The following is a 21,917-nucleotide window of genomic DNA, read 5'->3' as shown; positions in this document are numbered from 1 at the left end:
TACTGTTTAATTTTTAGAATATAAGGTTTCATTTCTAGTAAACGGAGAATCTGACTCGAGTTAAAATGAAAAGTAATAAACATTTCGGCCGGAGTTTCAAAGTAAATGATGATACTTTCAAAAAGAAGAAAAAAAACGAATATGAAGGGGATATGGCAAACCTTTATGATAAACACCGTAACATATTAAGTATCAGCATAGATACTGGTTCAACTGAGGTCGATATCTAAATCATTAGGTCTGATAAAAAGAAAACTTTGTTAACACTGTGGAGGTCACCTTCATAAAACATTGTCAGAATGGTTATCTTCAAGACTAGGTCATTAGGTCAAATCATTGAAAGTGGTAAAAAGTATTTTTGGCTTAATTAGCACAATAAGGGGATACTGACTTTCACAGTATGGTTGCAACAAACAGGGGTCATTGTTTTTTACCATACTACAATGAATACGAAGAGGAAACAATTTATTGTATACTCAAACTTTTATTTCATACCATATATGATAACTAAAAGTTATAACTACTTTTTTGTATTTTTTATTAAAAGAAATATGTTTGTTCAACTAACATATTAAATCAATAAATAAATAAGAAAGATTTCAAATTTTACTCTGTTTTTAGGAAGGAAGCATACTTTTTTTATTTCAATTTCCATATGTTTTATGTTAACAACTTTAAACTGATACATATAAAAAGGAATTTAATGTTATTCAGATTAAATTCAAATCGTAATCTGGTAAATGTGCAAATATTCAACATGGATTTTGAAGAAACAATTGACATTCACGCATCTTGGTATTTTTTATTTTACCGCTTTGTGAATAGTGTAAAGCAAATTTATCGAAGGCTGAAAACCCCATTATCATTTCAATCTTATGGAATAGAGCATGAAAAAGGCACACTTTATATGTTATCTATTATTAATACTGAAAACTCAATACGGATGAAACACAATAGCTTGATTTAATTCCATTATTTTATATTCCAGTCACAGTGATTGCACGTTTATGATAAAATCATTCAGTATTTTTGTAAATGTTGTATATCAATATAAAGATAAGACCGCTTTCACTGGTATACCATTTTTCATTATCTGTAAGATAAAGAACATTTTACTGATTTTGGTTTATACAAGGACCGGGCGCAGGATATGATAACCTCGGTTTTCCATTGCAAGGAATATTAGACTAGCTGCTCGACTGTGATATACCTCTTTTTCACCTATATGATTCAATGTAGTGTATTTAGCTACTCTTTATCTTAGCTCCAATATCATATGATTTTTACTATGTATAAAGGTATACTATAAAATTAAAAAGATAACGTTCAATTAGGATGTTCCAGGCTTTTTCGACTGGTAGGGGATATTGTTGCCGAAAAACATAGATGCAAGCGGATGCCCATTGCATGAAAATGTTGATTTTTCCTAAAAGGTTTATAATAGTCTATAAGAAATATAGTCAAACTCATTTTCCAACATTTTGGTCTATAAAATGCCCAAATATTATAGAAAATACCCATACCAAAAATCGTTATTTGCTGATAAATTCCTAATTAAGCAAGATATTATAAATTTCAGTCCCCGTACGTTTAATTTCTCCTCCTCAAAACCACAAAATCAACAAATAACAGTCATGCTTAATGACAAACAAACATAGTAAACACACACGTAATTAATTTTGATGATGACAGAAAGGACCAGAGGTTTAGCTAAAACAAACGTTACGTTGTCACATTGTGGTGTATGCAAATGAGATGCAAATATGGAGTGGATCCGGTTCGGTAAATACACGAAGATGCAGACTGTCTTACGCTTGTCAGTAACGTCAAAGGAAGTAATAAATGATGTCAGCTGATTGATTCACATTGTAAGGAGTAGTGTAAAATGGTTACCTGTGCATTTTAATGGATATGTGAAAGGTAAGTGATTTATTTTCAAGTTTTTAAACACTAGATGTAACTCCTAATTATACTGTATATATAAAAGCTTTATTTATCACAATATATTTGGTAACATATGTGTTCCGTCTACGTTAGCGCTATAATGACTTTGTTTCCCAGCCATTGTGTAGAACAAAGAGAAGTATTTTTAAGACAAGCCAGTATTATACGAGTTTCTCGGCAGATGACCGACTGTAGTTTGTGGTAAAACACTGGTTATTTTGTACGCAAAAATATATTTCACAAATATCTACCAGATTTATAAACATTGTTTGTCTTAAGTTTCGAAATATGAATATACTCTCTCGTGTATTTCACTTTTCGGCAGTGAGATGATCCATTATTATTTCCGGATATTTGCACTCCATAGGTTATACAACGCAACTGGCATTTATTGTTTGTTTTCTCATGTTGGGCATAACGTTACAACTGCACAATGAGGGGTCATATGACGATTTTCTAATTTGGGTGACGGATGAAGACCCCAGATGTCCCTCCATGAGTTATATCAGGCATGGGTGGGTACCTGGGTAGAATCACCGACCTTCCGTAAGAAAGCTGTATGACTTTCATACATGCAAGAACTCTACACCCCAAAGCGAGGTTTCGAACCAACAGCAGTAAGACAAATGATTCGATATTAACGAAACTGAATACACCTATGTCTAACAAGTATATCGCTTTATAAGTATATCGCTTTATGCTCTTTGCATTTTGACGCCACTTTAACTCATTTTGGCTATTTTTTAATCATGTTGTTTGAAGCACGCATGGCGTCTTTTCTTTGGTGATGTTACTTCAAAGATATGGTGGTTTTCGCAGGATTCGCACAACAGTTGAAATTTCAGTAATAAGCAGTTGTATTAAACTATTTAATACTAGAATAGCAGTGGCAAAAATGACCATTTAGATATCTGAAAAAAAATCAGACATGTAAGAGAACAGTGAATGGATTTACAAACATAAGAAACACGCAGTATATCTACTTGGTAATGTCAAACGTTGTCCATAAATCTTTTATTCAAACAAATGATTAGTTATCTTAAATACAAAAAAATAGAGTTGCTGTAATAAAACGAACAGTAATGCTATTGTTTAACTGGTAATAGGTGCATTTGAAATGAAGTTTTCATGTATTTATGACATATTATTTCTGTTCATGTTTGATACGTGTATTAATGTGATTATTCAGTCACGTACAAATGCACAAGGTTTCTACATATATGTCATCCTTGCATATTTAATGACAAGTGAGTTGTCATTCAGTTTGTAGGTTAATGTTCGATGTTTTAATTTATATCTACACTTCTTGTACATTTTATAAGAAAATCAAGCCTCTTTAACTGGATTAGAAAATACAAAAAGGGATCAAAGCGCATTCATTTATGTTTCCAAATTGTTACAAGTGTTTAATTTGTGATGTATGCAGGACATATACCTACATTTACATGTATAATATGTTCTAGTTAAAGGGGTCCGGCACATGAATGAATTATTTTAGTGTCCTAGAGCCATAATTATCAAAAACTCATACTAATATGACTACTCCCTAGACAAGAGTTTTTACCCCTCATAGACATAGTCTAGAGAGTAGTGATATTAGTATGGGTTTTTGATAATATGGCTCTAGGACACTAAAATTAGTCATTAAACACAATCCATTCATGTGCCGGACCGCTGTGGTTCTAATGTTAGAGACTCAAAGTAGTCGAAAAGCTTCCAGATATAGTAAAAATATTGCAATATTCAAAGTTTGAACATTACCCGGTCAACTTCTACATGTACGGCCTCTGCACAATGTATAGCGCTATCAAGGTAACCTATCTTTGTAAGACTATAAACTATTATAGCTACTAGTAAGTAGCTCAATATTTTGACTTAGTAACTCGAATTTTCGAGGAACGTAGCTTGAAATTTCGACTTGATAACTCGAACAATCGACTTCGTATTTTAAAATTTTGAGTTAATGAAAGCATTCTCCCAGCATTAATGCTATGTCGTACCTTTCTGAAAATAATTTGCAAATCAAACAGATCCGTTTCTTACAAAGGTCTTTACTGTGTTTAGATTTGAACAGGTGACTTGGTACACTAATTTGTTTCAATGATTCATACGGTTTGGTTATGTTAACAAAATCAAACATCTATACATTTACTGTTACAATTGTCCTTAACCTTTAGCATGCTAGATAAATTGTCGTCTGCTGGAAATGTCGTCTGCTAAAATTGTAAAGTTCATTCAATTTGCTCCAAAATTGGAAGAAATATTGTCAGAGTAGCAAACAGCTTGGAACCTGATCAGACGCCGATTTAATCGGCGTCTGATCTGGTTCCAAGCTGTTTGCCATGGCTGTTAAATTCGCCTGCAGCAGGCTAAGGGTTAAGCAAACCTTATATATAATTCATTCATTTATTTCATATTTCGACATTTTATAACATGGTGCATAATATACATATAAAAAACAAAATAAAGCATGTTTGGCAACAGAAGAAAATGATGGAAGATAAACTGCATTAAATGATAAATGGAATTAACACAGATAAAACTAGCTATAAGTTCTATAAATAAGATTATCATAAAGGGTTGCTTTAATGAATGACAATAAAAATATATCATTCAGATAAATAGCTTTGATTAAAAATATGTGTATATAGTTGGAAGGAAAAATAGGAAATATTAAACCATGTCACAACATTAAAATAATAGGATGACACAAAAAAGGAAACTAATCCTTATTTCCATTGTGGTCCTTTATCAAAATATAGCCTGACACAAGAAACAACAACAGATACTGTTTTATTAAATGAAAGGACAATTGACACTTTTAAGCTTGATATCATTATTATCACAGACAGAAAATGGACTATCACAGAATTATCATTATTCTCTACAGACTATTAAAGATGTAGAAAAAAATGCTATATATTTTGGAAACAATTACCAAAAAAAAAAAAAAACCAAACAAGATATTAAATCACATTGGACTTTTTATAGTATTACAGGAATAGAATTAAAACCTCAGACACCAGCTAATAAATGGGCTTTGACAGCAGACTTAAAATGAGGAATACTCTTAGCTTCTCTTAAATGCTGTGGCATTTCATTCCATAATGAGCAGCCCTGGTATGCAAATGACCTCTTACCAAAACCTTTAACCTTAGGCAGACAAAATATTCCAGTGTCTGCAAATGATTCATTGGAGCAATCAACCGACACTTTAACCTAGTGGGATAACTATGAATTGAACTTAGTGGAATGAAATGCTCTTTAAGGTAACCTGGTGTTTTACCACTAAATATTTTGAATACATGACACAACATGATTTGATCAACTCTTTTCGAAACAGGTAACCAATTCAGCTTGACAAAATGACCCTGATCTAAATGAGATCTTGCCTCTAAACCTTACACAAATCTGATCATTTTATTTTTGGTGACCTGTAGCTTATTTCTAAGTTCCTGAGTCAAGCTGTTATGCCAAACTGTACAACCATAATCAAAATGACACTGGATAAGAGATGTTGCTAATAACCTTTTAGAATGTGGATTGAGGAATTTACTTTTCCTGTACAAGAACTTCAATCTAGCATTAGCCTTTTTAATAATTGACCTAGCCATTGAATCAAAAGAAAGACTTTGATCAAGAGCGGCTCCAAGATACTTAACAGAAACCTTATAAATTAATTATTAAATACCTCATTGTTATGGTACAGTTTATGTTTTTGTAGCGTACAGTTTATGTTTTTGTATACAATGGCTGTACTTGTCAAGATATATCCAAAACATTTGTTTGTGAAGGGAGTGGGTTTAACCTTTAAATAATATCGTGTAAAAGTCCAACCGTTTGCAACTTCTTGTTGAAGATCTTTTTTATTCTATTTTCAGATGAAATCCTTACTTTTACTGCTGATAATTTTAGTCGAAGGTAAGACAAATTTCGAAATTTAACACATATTTCAAGAAATATATTTTTAGTAAACAAAGCGTTGACAATATCTTGACGTTAACATAACGTATTTCTTCAAGTTCATTTAGTTTACAAAATATGTTAATAAAATACGAGGAAAATTTACATTTTGTTTATGACAGATTTTGCCTAATTACGTCGTCTGATTAAAATTAAGGTTTGATAGCAATTAGTCTCGGTAGTAAATATAACATTTTAATGAGTCTTTAAAATGCTAGTCTAAAGTTTAAGAGAATTATACTACTAAAACATTTCAAAAATTTCATGTGTAGAAGAAACAAAATGAATATAAACATAAACAAGAGGGCCAAGATGGCCCTAGGTCGCTCACCTGAGAAACACACCATAACGCACCATAACAGTGTAAACATGTTTGACCTAGTGATTTCATGGAAAAAAAATTCTGACTAATTATCATTAAAATTGGAGCAAAAACCTTGAGTATTAACAAGTATTTTCTTTGATTTCACCTAGTGACCTAGTTTTTGATCCCAGATGACACATATTTGAACATGACATAGATTTCATCAAGGCTATCATTCTGACCAAATTTCATGAAGATCAATTGAAAAATACAGCCTCTATCGTATACACAAAGTTTTTTTGATTTGACCTAGTGACCTACTTTTTGATCCCAGATGACCCATATTCGAACTTGACCTAAATTTTATCAATGCAATTATTCTGACTAAATTTCACGAAGATCAGTTGAAAAATACAGCTTCTATCGCATATAAAAGGTTTATCTTTGATTTGACCTAGTGACCCAGTTTTTGATCCCAGATGACCCATTTTCAAACTCGGTCTAGATTTCAGCAAGGTAATTATTCTGACCAAAATTCATGGAGATAAATTAAAAAATTCAGCCTCTATCGCATACACAAGGTTTTTCTTCGATTTGACCTAGTGGCTTAGTTTTTAAACCCAGATGACCCATTTTCAGACTCGGCCTTGACTTCATCAAGGTGATCATTCATTGAAATTTCATGAAGATCAGTTGAAAAATACAGCCTCTATCGCATACACAAGCTAAATGTTGACAAACAGACGACAGATGATGGACATCGAGCGATCACAAAAACTCACCTGCTAAAATACAAAGTCCTTTAGCATTTGTATTTAAGCATTAAGGGAAAATAACACATTAATTATCTGATTATGTGAAACCCTGCTACATGGTGGGGTGGGGGGGGGACGGAGGAGAGACATTGGTTTAGCTTGTCCACCTGTCTAACCGTCTAACCACCGTCAAACAGTTTCCATACAACTCTTAGACATGTTATTAGGTAAAGTAACTATTAACGATAATAGTAAGTTTAGCTATGCATAGTGTTAGAATCATACAAGCTGGCATTTCTTTGGAGGCATGGACCATGTTAAATTCGTTATCCGAGAAAAATTGTTCATGTTCCATATCATGTCGTTTCAAATTGCTGAAAACATTTTCAAGAACTACTGGTTCATTAATTGTTATTAAAGTGAAAGGGCTTTGATTCATTCCTTCTAAATAGCATTCCATACACTTCTATTCTCAAACCATGTTGAACGATGAATCTTGAGAACCAAGGACATTGAACAAAAATGTTCCATTCAATGAGTTGTTAGTGCAACCGTTCTACAACCCACACGGCCAGTACTTTGCGCACTTTACTGTGTTTTCACGTTGTGCTTTACCTGTCATTTTAGTTTCTTAGACTATTTCAAATTGTTTGATGTTTAAAACATTTTTCCACGTGTTTCGTTATTTTAAATAAAATGAGACTATTTAAAAAACGAATAATATGACTGCCGTGGACATATAGCCTACTTTCTTTTGTTGATGAATATTTTTCGTTGTAAAGAAAAAGGCTGCTTATATCATAAGGATAACTTATTAATTAATACTCGTACTGTTTAGTTACTTTGAACTATTTTATACGAACTGTAAAAAACTAGAAGCTTATTTGAAACTATCACAAATCAACGTTCTAGCACTTATAATGACATTGCTTTCTGTCTCACAATATACCACCGTTCAGTTCGCAAGCTCAATTATCTAATTTCTTTTTCCACAGGTTCTTTTGGATATCGTGTAGTGTGTGTCTACACCAACTGGTCACAGTACAGGCCAGACGGCGGGAAGTTTTTGCCAGAAGATGTGGATGCCTCACTGTGCACACATTTAATATACGTGTATGCAAAACTGAAAGGGAATAAGCTAGAGCCTACAGAATGGAACGATGAAGGGTCATCATGGAGTGAGGGCATGTCAGTTCATTGTTTCATAATTTTATTGTCTGCTCATCTCTTATATTTCGTTATGGAATATTATGTTTTATGAAATAAAGATGAATGTAAGAAATATGAATACATTTATTTCATATGTACACTTTTTGGCTTTTTAGGTACTTGTTAATAGATTATTTGAATCAAATTCACAGGAGAATCGCAGAACTCAAAAAGTAAGATTTAGAACAGACAGATAATTTTCCGAACGCTAGACATAGATAGCATAAAGAGATAACGTATATTTTTGACGTACGACAATTTAATTTGATATGCTGTATAAATCTTGAGGGAAATCAATCCAACGCTGAATCTTAAAACTGCGGGCTGAAATTATGACAGATTTATTTCATTATTTCAGTCTCTTCCAAGTACAAACATGAAGCATACAATTTAAAATACACATCATTAAAACATTCACAAGGACATTCTTTAAGAATTATAAGAGATTATGAATTTTTGTTTCTTCCGATTAAAACAACTGTAAATGACGTTTAAAATGTAAACAAATATTCGTAAAAACAGAGACAATGGTGATAAACTTTACGTAATTTAGACACAGTTCATAGTGTATACGTTTAAAAATAGTTTAAAGAGGTATTATATTTCAAAATAATATAGAAATCTCATTTGCTACATAAGAATTCATAATTTCACAAACATCACATTATAGCTGCATGCAGAATTGCTTTTTATGCCATATATATATATAATGTTATTCCATGTTATGAAGTATAACAACCTTCTGCATGTTTAATTCTTTTGCGATTTATTATGCTGCATGTTTATATTTCACTCTATAGGTATGGACGTGTCAACAACTTAAAGCAGTTAAATCCTGAGTTGAAAACATTACTTGGTGTAGGAGGTTGGATGATGGGCAGTAAGGACTTCAGTAAACTTGCAGCAGGTAGAATAGCCAGAAAGATATTTGCCAAGACTACTGCAAAATTCCTGAGAGACAGAAATTTTGATGGTCTGACCATTGACTGGCAGCACCCGACAAAGAGAGGAGGCAAACCGAAAGATAAAACTAACTTCTCATTGCTCCTTCAGGTAAAATTACACAACATTTTGCTTTGGATTTGTTTCCTAAAATTTTAAAAACATTTTTGTTGTCTTAGCTATTGTATCTGTATGTTTGCAGACCAAGTTTTGATATGCAAACTTATTTTAAGCTGAATCTGTTATTCTATTATTGGTTATAAACTCTAAAAGATAAAGCATAAACCTACACACTCATATGCAAATAACAGAACATGAAGTAAAATTGTTTCCAGAAAACTACAGTGAAACAGAATAAATCATTTATCACATTTTACATTAAGTCACTATACATTTCTTATATTTCATTACAAATGCCTTTTGCAAAATTTGTCTGTCGGTTAAGTGCTAGGGTAAAATTCCTCAACATTTTACAAACTGATTTTATTTGCATGAAAAGTTAGGTATAGTAGCATACTGTTGCCTGCAGACATATGTGTAGTAAGGCCTACAAAAGACATCGTGAAATACATATATAGGACTTAATAAAAAACAGTAATCGTATCCGAGTGGTTAAGGTTGATGACTTCTAATCCTTTGCCCTTACCGATGTTTGTACGGCTTCAGTACAGTATTCTTTATGTGAGGAAACTGTTCGAAGCTGTACATTTGGTTACGGAAGATCGAAGTTCTGCTCAGGTGCTCGCCCATGCTTGAAATAATATTAGGTATTTTCCACTATCAAAGGCCGAGAGGTCCTGAGCTAAATTATGTCGATTTAACTCTAAATCGAACAAAAGCAACACTAATTAAATCCTACATAGAACATACATGTAACAAAACTCATGTATGTAAGATCTTTGGACAATAAAAGTTTGGTTTGTGTTACTTAAACCTACGTAAGAATTAGTGAATCATACAAAGATGCTGTTATGTCCTGCAGAAGCGTTTTAAGTCGTTCGTAGGACTTACTACAAAAATCTCAGCAAGAACTAGTATGCTGCCACATTAAAGTAACAATCACCTGCTATGTGTAAAATCGTATTTGAACGCTCGTCGTGAGATATAATCAAGTTGTTAAATTTACAGGAAATCAGAAAAGCATTTGAAGCCGAAAGTAGAAAATCTGGTTTGCCTCGTTTACTTCTAACAACTGGCGTATCGGCCAGTAGAAATATCATCGAGGAAGGCTACGAAATTGACAACATAACTAAGTAAGTGAAGAAATTCTACTTGTTTACAATATGTTCAATGCATTTCGGAGAAATATAACATAGTGTTTGTAATGTGATAAATGGCAGTTTGCATTATTCAGATGTGTCTTGACTTGATATATTCCTTTGCAGCATTTCAGTTTCCTCATAATTTCTTATGAAATTGCACATTACTTTAATCAATACACCAAACGCACAGACACTTAATGTACTAAGTAAAGTGCAAATATAATAGTACTATAACTTCTTGACTGATAAACGAGATTTCAACTGACTGTCAATAGCGTAAGGGAAATTCCGCTCTGTAATTTTATGCGATTTGCAGATCTGAATTATTTTATTTCTTTTGTTTCATATTCGAAGACAGAAATCAGATTTGTTCAATGTTATTTTAATACTTTTAAAATATCAAGCGTTTTTTTTATTACGCCTCTGCATTTATTTATCCCAGGTATACTGATTTCATAAATGTAATGGCGTATGATTTGCATGGTGCTTGGGATAACTATACTGGACATCCAAGCCAGCTTTATGCAAGAGAAGAAGAGTTCGGACCATCAACAGAGATCAATGTGGTAAGCATTCGTCTATAAGCACAGTATATGACATCATTTATTCATTATATTTGTATATCGAACAGTAAGTCAAACCAGTTGATGGCAGATCGGTTGTTAATGCCATAGTTAAGCGTTTTAATTATAACTTGAGTTAACCCCCGTTAATAGCAACTGCGCATGCAATCTTTTTATAGGATGCTTCTATGCGTTACTGGATGTCAAATGTTCCAGACCGGAGTAAGCTTAACCTGGGCGTTTCTACATATGGAAGGACTTTCACGTTGAGAAAAGCACGACATAATGAATACAATGTACCAACGACAGGCCCAGGAGTTGCCGGGGAGTTTACACAACAACCTGGCATGCTTGCTTACTATGAGGCTAGTAATCATTAAAATTTGGTCATAGCAGTTCTTCAGTTAAGTAGTGTTGAGATATTAAAGTACATAAACTAACTTATCATAAGTTTGTTTATAATTAAATTTTACTATTTTATTCAGTACAACGTGATTTTGAATAAGTTTTTTACTTTGAAATATGTTCGAGTTCTACAGCAGAAATCTTGCTCAATATTATTCCGCGATGGAACGAGTGCTTATTTATCGACGCAAAACTAATATTTTTATCACATACGCATCTGCTCTTATTAACAAAATATAGATGATATGAATTTGTTCTTTATTCTGAGTAAAACTGAAAATATCATCAATAATGATCTATTTAAAGCGACGATCCACATTATGATGACGTCATGGACAAGATATAAAATATGGACTTCCCATTACACATATTATATTCTTCACATATTAAGAATAAGGTCTGAGACGTTGATATTCGTCCATATATGACGTCCAAATTACATATTTTGTGCGTGTCTGGTCATTTGTTTGTTGTCTGTGAACTTGGAACTAGCATATTCAGGTTTTACAAGAGTAAATGGCAAAGAAAAAGGTAATGAAGCAAGTCGAATTGAAAGCATTTCGCATAACACAAAAAACAGTCACAATGATTAACTGGACCATTATTCTTTATTCTATTTCAGCGTTGTTCCCAGTACGCAGATGCACGAAGAGTTTGGGACGCGCCAAGCCAAGTTGCCTATTGGTATAGTGGAAATCAGTGGATTGCTGGCGAAGATACAGAAAGTGTAAAAGCTAAGGTATTCTCTATTTACTTTTTGTGCTTTTTATGGTTGTCTTACCTGTGCTTTTACGTATCTCTAAAATGTGGATAACTAACTCATAATCAAATTGTTTGTGTCATATGTCTTTGTTTAATGTCGCCATTTGATTCACTTATTTCATAAGCAGTTCCCATTTATGAGAAAAAAATCAAACATATTACTCCCATCATTCGAAAATGTAATTTCTATACTTTTCTAGTTGACGTAGATGCTTGTTTCTAAATAAAACTATTTTCAAAATTGGTATTTCTTGACTCTACTGCAGGATTATTAATTTAAAAGAAAACGCGTATGATTAAAGTGCAGTTTCACTAGCAGAAATACAAACTTGAAGAATTTCAGTGGCACCAGACCAGAAAGAAAATGCTACTATACATGTTATACCCACAGGTGGCAGTAACGTACCTAGGATACAGTATGTGTCCATGGGCCATATGCACTTACATTTATTACAATTATAATGTTTTCTTAGGAAAAAAATGACAAAAAGCCATTTTGAAAAAAATTTTGCTCCTGTGACAATGAGCCATCTACAAGGTAGGTATGAACAGTTTCACACGTGCATTGCTACCAGGTCCGTATTTTTTTTTCAAAACAATATTTCCTTATCAATGATTGGCCGCCTTTTTGGCAAGAGATTAATCTTTCAGAAAAACCTTACTTCAAAACCCAGTTCCAAACCGTTTACGCATCACGAGCGAGCAACGGCGTACAAAACGATAGTGATTTCTCCACCCGAAAAAATCCCACACATTTTTCGCACCGAAGTCTCTCCCCTAAAACAAATCAAGTACACCTTGTCAGTTAAAAGTTGCGCTACAAGCAGTCAGAATATGCTAAATGTAAACTAACAAGACTAAAAATAAGGTTCAATTCTACTTTATTACTTACCAGTTGTTATTTATTTGAATTTGGTAAATAATCTTCGTGAGCCATCGCTGCTTGTTTATATTCGGGAACTCTTTGGATTTTATCGCTACGTTTGAAATACGTAAACTGTCCCCGCCAATGAAAACGTTCTTTACAACCACCGTTTTGTCAACGGTAATCATGGCAGGCGAAGGTAATTTTCGAAAGCGAAAAAGTTAAATTGCAAATTTGTAAGTAATTACGAAGAGTTAAACCTGATGTTCGGTCTTGTTAGTTTGCATTTGGCCAATTCTGACCGGTTGTAACGTTATCTTTAACTGAGACGGAGTACTTTATGTGTTTTAGGGGGGAGACTTCGGTGCGAAAAATGTGTGGGATTTTTTCGGGTGGAGAAATCACTATCGTTTTGTACGCCGTTGCTCGCTCGTGATGCGTAAACGGATTGGAACTGGGTTTTGAAGTAAGGTTTTTCTGAAAGATTAATCTCTTGCCAAAAAGGCGGCCAATCATTGATAAGGAAATATTGTTTTAAAAAAAAAATACGGACCTCGTAGCAATGCACGTGTGAAACTGTTCCTATCTACCTTGTAAATGGCTCATTGTCACAGGAGCAAATTTTTTTCAAAATGGCTTTTTGTCATTTTTTCCCTAAGAAATCATTATAATTGTAATAAATTTAAGTGCATATGGCCCATGGACCCATACTGTATCCTAGGTACGTTACTGCCACCTGTGGTTATACCCCACCCCTAGGTATACTATAAGAACCATGGTCATGAATGGGAAAATATACTAACATATTTTAATCGCGCATTTCTCCCTGAAACGCGCAGTTAGGTAAATGTGTACTATGGATATTGAACAAGTGGTAATCTATCTTCCATCGTGTACCGGTCCCATTAATTCAAAATTTCTTATCTAAAAGAAACAATGCGTAGTTCATAGTTCCATCAACGTTACAGAAAAAAAAAACTTTGATGAACTTCCCTTATGAAGTTCCGGTCTAGATTAAAAAATTATTCTGATTGGCTGATGTAGAAATGTAAGTCAGTTGTCGTTTAACTACATGTGGACGCTAAAACTTGTAAATGCATCATAAATGATGTGATACAAATGTGTACCAATGTATGACTTCAAATTCAAAATCATTTCGAAGATGAATTTCATTCATCATTTCGAGTTTTATTGTATAACTGTTAAAATTTTGCATTTTGTTTTTGTTTGTTTACATTTTGCCTAACATGTGTACACTGCTGTGACCTCTAGACCGGATGTTTATTAGGGAAGTTCTCGCAAGATTTTTTCTGTAATATAAAACTTTGAGACAGTGCGACTGATGCACGATGGAAGATAAATTTACGCTTGTTCAATATGCTTGGTACCCATTCATCGAACTGTGCGTTTCAGGTGAGAAATGCACGATTCAAATAGGTTAGTGCATTTTCTCATTCCAGACCATGGTTCTTATAGTATACCTAGGGGTAGGGTAAAACATGTATAGTGGCATTTTCTTTCTGATCTGGTGCCAGTGAAAAATTTTAAGCAAAGTCAATATGTAATCTTATAACCATACAATATTTGACTAGTTTACAAATCCCGGTAAAGAAGTAAGTGAAACAAATAGTGTGTAAAATATTGTTCGTTTATTACTAAACAGTTGTGTATTGTGTATAAATATTGTTTCTATCTGCTTGAAATTGTCGATGCTTCTATTATTTGTTAGATATATGTATCAGTGTATTGTTATGTATGTGACTAATATTTAACACCATGCGCACATTTGTAGGTGAATTGGACAAGAACACATGAAATTGGAGGAGTGATGATTTGGTCGTTGGATACAGACGATTTCGCCGATATGTGTTTATCTCAAGAATATCCGATACTAAATACTGTAGTAACAGACATAAATGATCCTACATTTGTGAAGCCTAATGTATCTGTTACGCGTAAAAATATTAAAAGTGACCCAAAAAGTAATAGAGTACCAAATGACATGATGAAACATGGGTTATCAGAAACTAAACCATTAGAAGATATGAATTTACAAACGACAATTGACAGTAGTAAAACGATTAATTCAAATATACAGTCAATAACAACAACAACAACAACAATAACGACACTTCCAACAACTACATTAAAAATTGACAAACCTATCATAAAAGTTAACTTGGACAAGAATAAGAAACATAAACCTGCGCAAAACATTCAACAGAAAATGCAGGAACAAATTCCGAAAAAGAAGAAAGAGCAACAGCAAAATAAAACGCAGCAGTTATCAAAGGCTAAACCAGATACCGTGAAAACTGCAAATAATAAACAAAGAAGGAAGGTTGGTAGGAGAAGACGAATTAGTCCAAGGATGCGTCGGAAAATGATACTTAAAAGAAGACAGAGAAATAAGAAAAGAAAACCTGGGCCTAGGCAAAGAAAAGGACAGATGATGATGCGAAAAAGTGATGAAAAATCAGCTGAAAATATAAAACGCACTATAAAAGGTAACGATAAATCTAGTACTAATAATGTCTTGCCTAAAACTATCACAGCCGGTAAAGTAAACACTCCTTCACATAATAAACACAAATTACCAATTAAATCATCCAGTAAAACCAGAGTCAAAACTAGTAAACATGTGGTTGTACAAACACTGGGAGAGAAAACTAAAAATAAAAATCTTAATGATATACAGCAAGCAAAGACGACAAAACACGTTAGAGTCGTCAAAGATACTTCCGATCTCAGGAGACATATGATTTTAACAAAAGATATGATAGTAAAGGGTAAAAAAGAAATCAGTAAAACACAAGCACACCCGCAGTTGAATACAAAAGCTGCGAGCTTGACTATTGGGAAAACCCTGAAAATAGCGAACAGGAAAAAGGCACAACCAGTGCTTATTGTTCGACAAAAATCTAAGAAACTTCAAAGCACAGTTAAAACCGGAGAGACAAAACCGCAACTACATAATAAGCGTTTGAGTCATAACAGCACAATAACAACACCAACGAAATCATTAAGCCATTCAAAGGAATTAGGCAACACTAAAGTATCAGAGTCAGTGCCCTCAAAAAACGTTCAAAAGTCGTTACCAACTGCAAATTTAACGGATACAACATCTGTTCCAAAGCATAATCAAACGAAGAAGAAAATAAAAAAATCCATGAACAACAAAATGAACTGGAGGAGGAGAAAAGCTCCTAGAAATGGCAAAAGACAAAAAGTGCGACGTCGAAGAAAAAATGTCTCGAAGAAGTCTATTAGCAGATAAATAGATTGTTTGATATTAAATGTAAGAGACTGCTCAGTGCGTTTTCATCAATGTATTTAAAAGGATATTTTTTACTATAACATACTACGCTGAGGAATGTTTTGTTTTACGTGCGTATCTAAATGTTTGCTATCGCATTTCATGTCGGTATATGTGAAATCTGTCTATATACGTGCTGTTTAAATAGTTACAAATCTTTACTGACCGTTCTTGTCAATGTAATGGTTCTTCATAATCAGCCTTATTTTTACTTCATTAATTTAACTAAAACTATGCCTATACAGTTAGCAACATTAGCTGTGTACAAGTTTTTTTCGTTACCAATACACATAAACGCTAGAAAATGTAGTTGCGTCCACCCCTTTTGTTTTGTTTGAACTTTAGTAGTTTGTTTTGGATTTAAAGCCGTTTTTCAACAGTATTTCAGTCATGTAACGGCAGGCAGTTAACCTAACCTGTGTTCCTGGATTGTGTACCAGTACAAACCTTTCTCTGTAAGTAACTGCCAACTTACCCCCATGAATCAGAGATGGAAGACGAATGATTTCAGACACAATGTCTTCTATCAAATTGCCACGGAGAATATACGCTCTGCCTGGGGATCGGACTTGCGGCCCCGCGATCCGTAAATCTGCGCTCTCCCTATTGAGCTAAGCAAGAAGGCTCTAAATATATAAGAGCGATGTTGATTTCTTGTTGCATTTTAATTTTACTCTCGGGTTGTCTTTTATTCATTGAATTTATATCCCGAATCCAGGTTTCATTTTATGTTATCCGGATAAATGGCGTTACGGCATTTCTTCTGGTTTGTTCTAACGTGCCGAACAACATTAAAACGCATAATTGAAATGTTCTAGATTTGAAACTTTTATATCACTTTCTTATGCATACGAAATAAGGAAACACCTCAGAACGAGCTATAGTATATCAGACTTTATGTTTTAAGTAAATGTTCCAGCGGTACCATTTACTACTCATGAGAAAGCAAAATGAACGCGCACACTTTAAAGTGTCATCATAACTGCTGAACGAATGACAAACTTTGTACATTTGTCTGGCTTGACGAACGACCACGCACTATTTTTATCGATCATTAACTGCGACACATTATTTACCTATTTTGCTTTTGTTTAGGGAAACGAAAGCAAACATTTTTTTTCAAAAATAATATCAGTATTATTAAAGCCTCTTTTCGTCACATCCTAGACACGGTGTGGTCTATTTTCTAACCAGGGAACCAGTCTAGAAACGGCAAAAAACTATGGGAACCGAACCGAAGAGCGAAATAACTACACTTTGTTAAAAAAAAACCAAAAGCTACTTTTGTATACAAAACCAATCATTTTGATCATTCTGGATATTTACAATTTCCTGTCACGGTAAAACTTGTTTCTTGGGCTTGTTATACCAAGCTCGATTTTGTGATAAGACGTTGAAATCTGAGACACTGCCAGTGATTTTAAATCTACCAAACCTAAAAAATGCACATTTAATTATATTTTGACGAGCCAAAACAGTTCAGCATTTGACAATTTAGACTGAAAAAGCGACCTCTCTTGAGTCGGAAAGGGACAACAAGTTTTTTGGTATTCTTTTATAATATATTGACATTTGAAAAAAAATATATATACTATAAAAGTTTATGAATAAGAATATAAGAATAAAACTCTTTCTATAGCCTTTGAAAATAGCTTTACAATGTCAACATCACAGGTGTTTTCGCTAAATATTGTTAGACCTACAGCGTCTTTTCTCCTCATTAGATCTAAAATTTGTAATTATCGTACATTTCTGTGTAAACTTAGATGAAATAGAAACAAATGTGACAATTATCGTTGTTTATATTGTAACGAGTGGAAAAATGCCCTTTGGAACAACATTAAAATTCTACATAAATAAGCCGTTAATTGTATCAAGATTAAAATAGAGATATCAGAGACAGCATGGTTTTGTTCGTAAGTATCGAGCTAGCACTCATCAATATTCCATATATCTCCGTAAACTGATTTTCGGTGTCCGGTCCAAAATAACGAAACAACTATTGAACAACAAACACAAGGTATACAATTCTTAATTCACATCATATCGCATGTCCTGATAGCTCTGTTAGGCTTGCCGTTTTTATATTTTTGGGTTGAACTAACATTTTGATCTTTTAGCAAGTACTGGTAGGCTATGTTTAGTACTTTACCATCTTTATCAAAAAGCGTCGGAGTGCCAAATTCAGAACATAGGTGGAAAAATTCAGAACATAGAATTACTTTTACATACTTCTAAAAAAAATTGTTGGCATTGGAGGTTAAAGGGGTTAAATCTCAAAGATAGAAACAAGAAAGAGAAGCATCCAAAGGGAATTCAAAAAATGTATTCACAATGTCACTGCAGATGGGTGGGGTACTTGATAATATCAATATTTGCTCAAACTTTATAAACAGTTACGGTAATTATGTTTCCCACCACACTGTGGTGCGGGAGACATATTGATTTACTCCTGTCTGTCTCTCTGTGTGTCTGTCTGTGTGTGTGTCTGTCTGTCTGTTTGTCTGTCACAAAGTTTGTCCGCACTCTAAGTCAAACATTTCTCATCCGATCTTCACCAAACTTGAACTAAATGTGTTTGCCAGTAAGTGCTCGGCCAAGTTTGATAACTAGCCAAATCGGCCCAGGCACTTCGGAATTATGTCCCTTGAAACTTGTTTTGTTTATAATCAAAGCACTGAAAGTCTCATAATGCAGTTGTGTTATAATCAAAGCACTGAAAGTCTGATAAAGCAGTTGTGGGAGACATCCGCTTTTCTCAAAGGTAGCTGTAGTTATTTATAAAATGATTATTAAACTACTTTATTATGTAATGCATGCATGTGAATAAAGAAATGATACTATTATTCTGTTGAATAGATTTTATTTTAGGTAAATTTCGAATAATTTGTTTATTATTATAATCTAATGGAAGCTGCCTTAAAATATCGCCTAATATCCAGAGAATACCTTGGATTTCTCTTGAGGACTTTTTGCTGTATTGCATAAGTAAATAAAGATTATTAGTCATCAATAAAACTTTATTTTGGAATTAGTTTAAGGTTCTGACATTATTTCTTGTTATATATCAAGCCTGTGTGGACAAAACGGTTATCTGCCAATCTCGGGGTTTGGGTTCGAGTACAGTGTTTGTCCATAATGCTTTTTTTGTTTTCAAACTTTATCTGCAAACGTAACAGTCTTGAAATTGTCACACTCATCATGATTTTTCTTCTTATTCAATCATTGAATAAATACATTTGTATTCAAAATTCTTCAATGAACATGAATGTTTACCTTTGTTGAAAATATCTACTAAAACCTTTCAAACGACACATTACTTGTCACCAGCGTTTCTTAGTATTTTCGACTAGAAAGATGCTCATTCATTCGATGGAGAATTCAAGGAACTGGCATAATCCTACTAGCAATATGAAAACCGTGAAATGTGTTACATATAATAACGTCCTAAAATATTGACGAAGATTAATGAATGCCAAACAATAGCTACCACACTCTCTTAATGTAGAACTGTTTTTTCCACTTTTGCAGGTAAATTGGATGCGCTTTAACAATATTGGCGGTATAATGCTCTCTTCGCTAGACATGGACGATTTTACAGGAATGTTTTGCACAGGGGAAAACTACCCGCTTTTAAATACTATCCACAATCAACTTATTGCACCGCTTCCTAAAACTCCCAGATTGCGAACAAATGAACGACCAAAGATTAAACCGATAGATATAACTAGAAAACCATATACCCTTCCGACCACAGAGGTCATTCCTACGTTTCAAACGACGTATTTTCTATATGATACTACAACCTATGAAACAACAACAGAATTGACAACAGCAACAGCTAAATCGAACCATGGAAATGAACATTCGAAAAAATCACTTAAACAAATTGGAAATATCATAATAATGGATCGAAAAAACGTCGAAGCTACTCAAATGAAAAACAATCACCAACCAGGACGACAAGGGAAAACTGCCACTGACGAATATTTTGAAAGCTTGGCATCGCGTAACAACCCGCTACCAAATACTAGAATTCGCAGTAAAATTCAGGGTACAAAACTTGCAAAAAATCCTCCTTCAGTTCCATCCAAACAAATTGAGGTCACTACGGTTTCCCAAGTACAGAAAATGACAAAGCAAAAACCAACACCGAGTTCACTTCCAAACATTTCAGAGCAAGAATCAGAATTGAGAAACTTCCTGAAAAAAGCTGCCGATCTTCCTTCCCACCGTCTTATTAACGGCATAATGAAACTTCTAGGACAAGGTGGGCAGACAAAAGATAGGACTGTCAAAGGGAAAGAAATCTTCCGACACGCTTCCGCATCGAAAGCGGCAACGCCGACCATAGCTACAGTTGCGACAACAACTGTACCACCGATTCGAACACATAAAAATGAACCAGACATGCTAATTCCAGATCTGAGAACATCAGCATTAGCGAACAAAAACAACAAACGACTCTTTACAAATACAAGAGAAATAAATCAACCACTCATTAACATTAACAGAGAAATTATTTCCGGTAATAAAAAGAATGATAGGTTGACTAATGCCCAACTGAATAGAAATAATGTGTTTGCTTTTGCAAGAGAGCCAGTTAATGAAAAAGTAGGTATATCGACATTGCCAAAAGTAAAAACAAGTGAAACTCAAAAGCGAAAACAGCTTGTACCTCCACCATTTCCACTTCCTAACGGAAAGGAAGTCCGGCCAAGTAAACGTTTCCTAGACATGAAAGATCTTGGATTTCTTTCACAATAAAAATAAATGTTCTTTGTTCGAGATGGTGTCTGACATGAACAGCTGTTGTACGTTGTGAGTTCATTTTGCTTGTAAACTGCTTTGTCAAGGTATAAAATATATTTCATTACCATCGACCGCCTTATCTACTACTATTTCAACATGAAGCAGTGTTTTACTTTTATCACAAATGTTTGCATCAAACGTCATAGCGATTTGTTCGATGTGATATTTTATCCAAATCAGAACTGTATTACAAAGAAATAACTGTCAACAAAATTTGACTTGAGGATGATAATGATTTGTAAAAATTGATTCATGTTCTAGTTTATTTTTTACATGTATATATTAGTGCTACTGTTAATCTTTCAAAGGGGGTTTGATACGCATGTCGTTATTGTAAAGAATTGTAAAAGCATTGTCATGTATCATAATATTTAAAACTTTTTATTTCTTATATATTTTCATGAATTATACTTCACATGACCGGCGGTAGCAGTGATCTTACCTGGTTCCATACTATAGATATTGACATCACATGTATATGACTTTTGCTAGGTTTTGTTTGTTTTGGTTTGGGTTAAACGCCGTTTTTCAACAGTATTTCAGTGATATAACGGCGGGCAATTAACCTAACCAGTGTTCCTGGATTCTGTACCAGTACAAACCTGTTCTCCGCAAGTAACTGCCAACTTCCCACATGAATCAGAGGTGGAGGACCTAGATCTACCTAGATTTCGCACCAAAACCACAGAACCACTTCTTAGCTTGAATATAATTGATATGATTTTATGTGTAAATAAAGATTGTATACAATTTTTATCTCCTTTTTACTGTGTGTTTTGTGCAATTTGGTTACCTGTTTCGAAAGAGATTTATAA

The 21,917-nt window shown here is 33.7% G+C and overlaps 1 protein-coding gene across 3 annotated transcripts; it reads left to right on the top strand.

Moving 5' to 3' along the window:
- The first annotated feature begins 1,777 nt into the window (after positions 1-1,777).
- On the top strand, positions 1,778-21,858 carry LOC123564550 (chitinase-like protein 3). 3 transcript variants are annotated; one of them, XM_045358217.2, is made up of 10 exons: positions 1,781-1,920; positions 5,826-5,865; positions 7,962-8,154; positions 8,976-9,228; positions 10,246-10,370; positions 10,822-10,945; positions 11,122-11,307; positions 11,970-12,086; positions 14,767-15,481; positions 19,822-19,981. In XM_045358217.2, exons 2-10 carry the CDS (start codon positions 5,826-5,828, stop codon positions 19,839-19,841), a joined length of 1,773 nt encoding a protein of 590 aa, XP_045214152.2. In that variant the 5' UTR covers positions 1,781-1,920; the 3' UTR covers positions 19,842-19,981. The 3 variants fall into 3 exon arrangements, with proteins under 3 accessions (XP_045214149.2, XP_045214152.2, XP_045214151.2); XM_045358214.2 differs by lacking the exon at positions 19,822-19,981 and having other exon boundaries at positions 1,778-1,920; positions 14,767-16,599; XM_045358216.2 differs by lacking the exon at positions 14,767-15,481 and having other exon boundaries at positions 1,788-1,920; positions 19,822-21,858.
- The last annotated feature ends 59 nt before the right edge of the window (positions 21,859-21,917 follow it).

Source organism: Mercenaria mercenaria, chromosome 2, assembly GCF_021730395.1.
Source record: "Mercenaria mercenaria strain notata chromosome 2, MADL_Memer_1, whole genome shotgun sequence".
Taxonomy (NCBI): Eukaryota; Metazoa; Mollusca; class Bivalvia; order Venerida; family Veneridae; genus Mercenaria; species Mercenaria mercenaria.
Note: the sequence above shows the minus strand (reverse complement) of the source record. Positions and strands in the feature narration are given on the sequence as shown.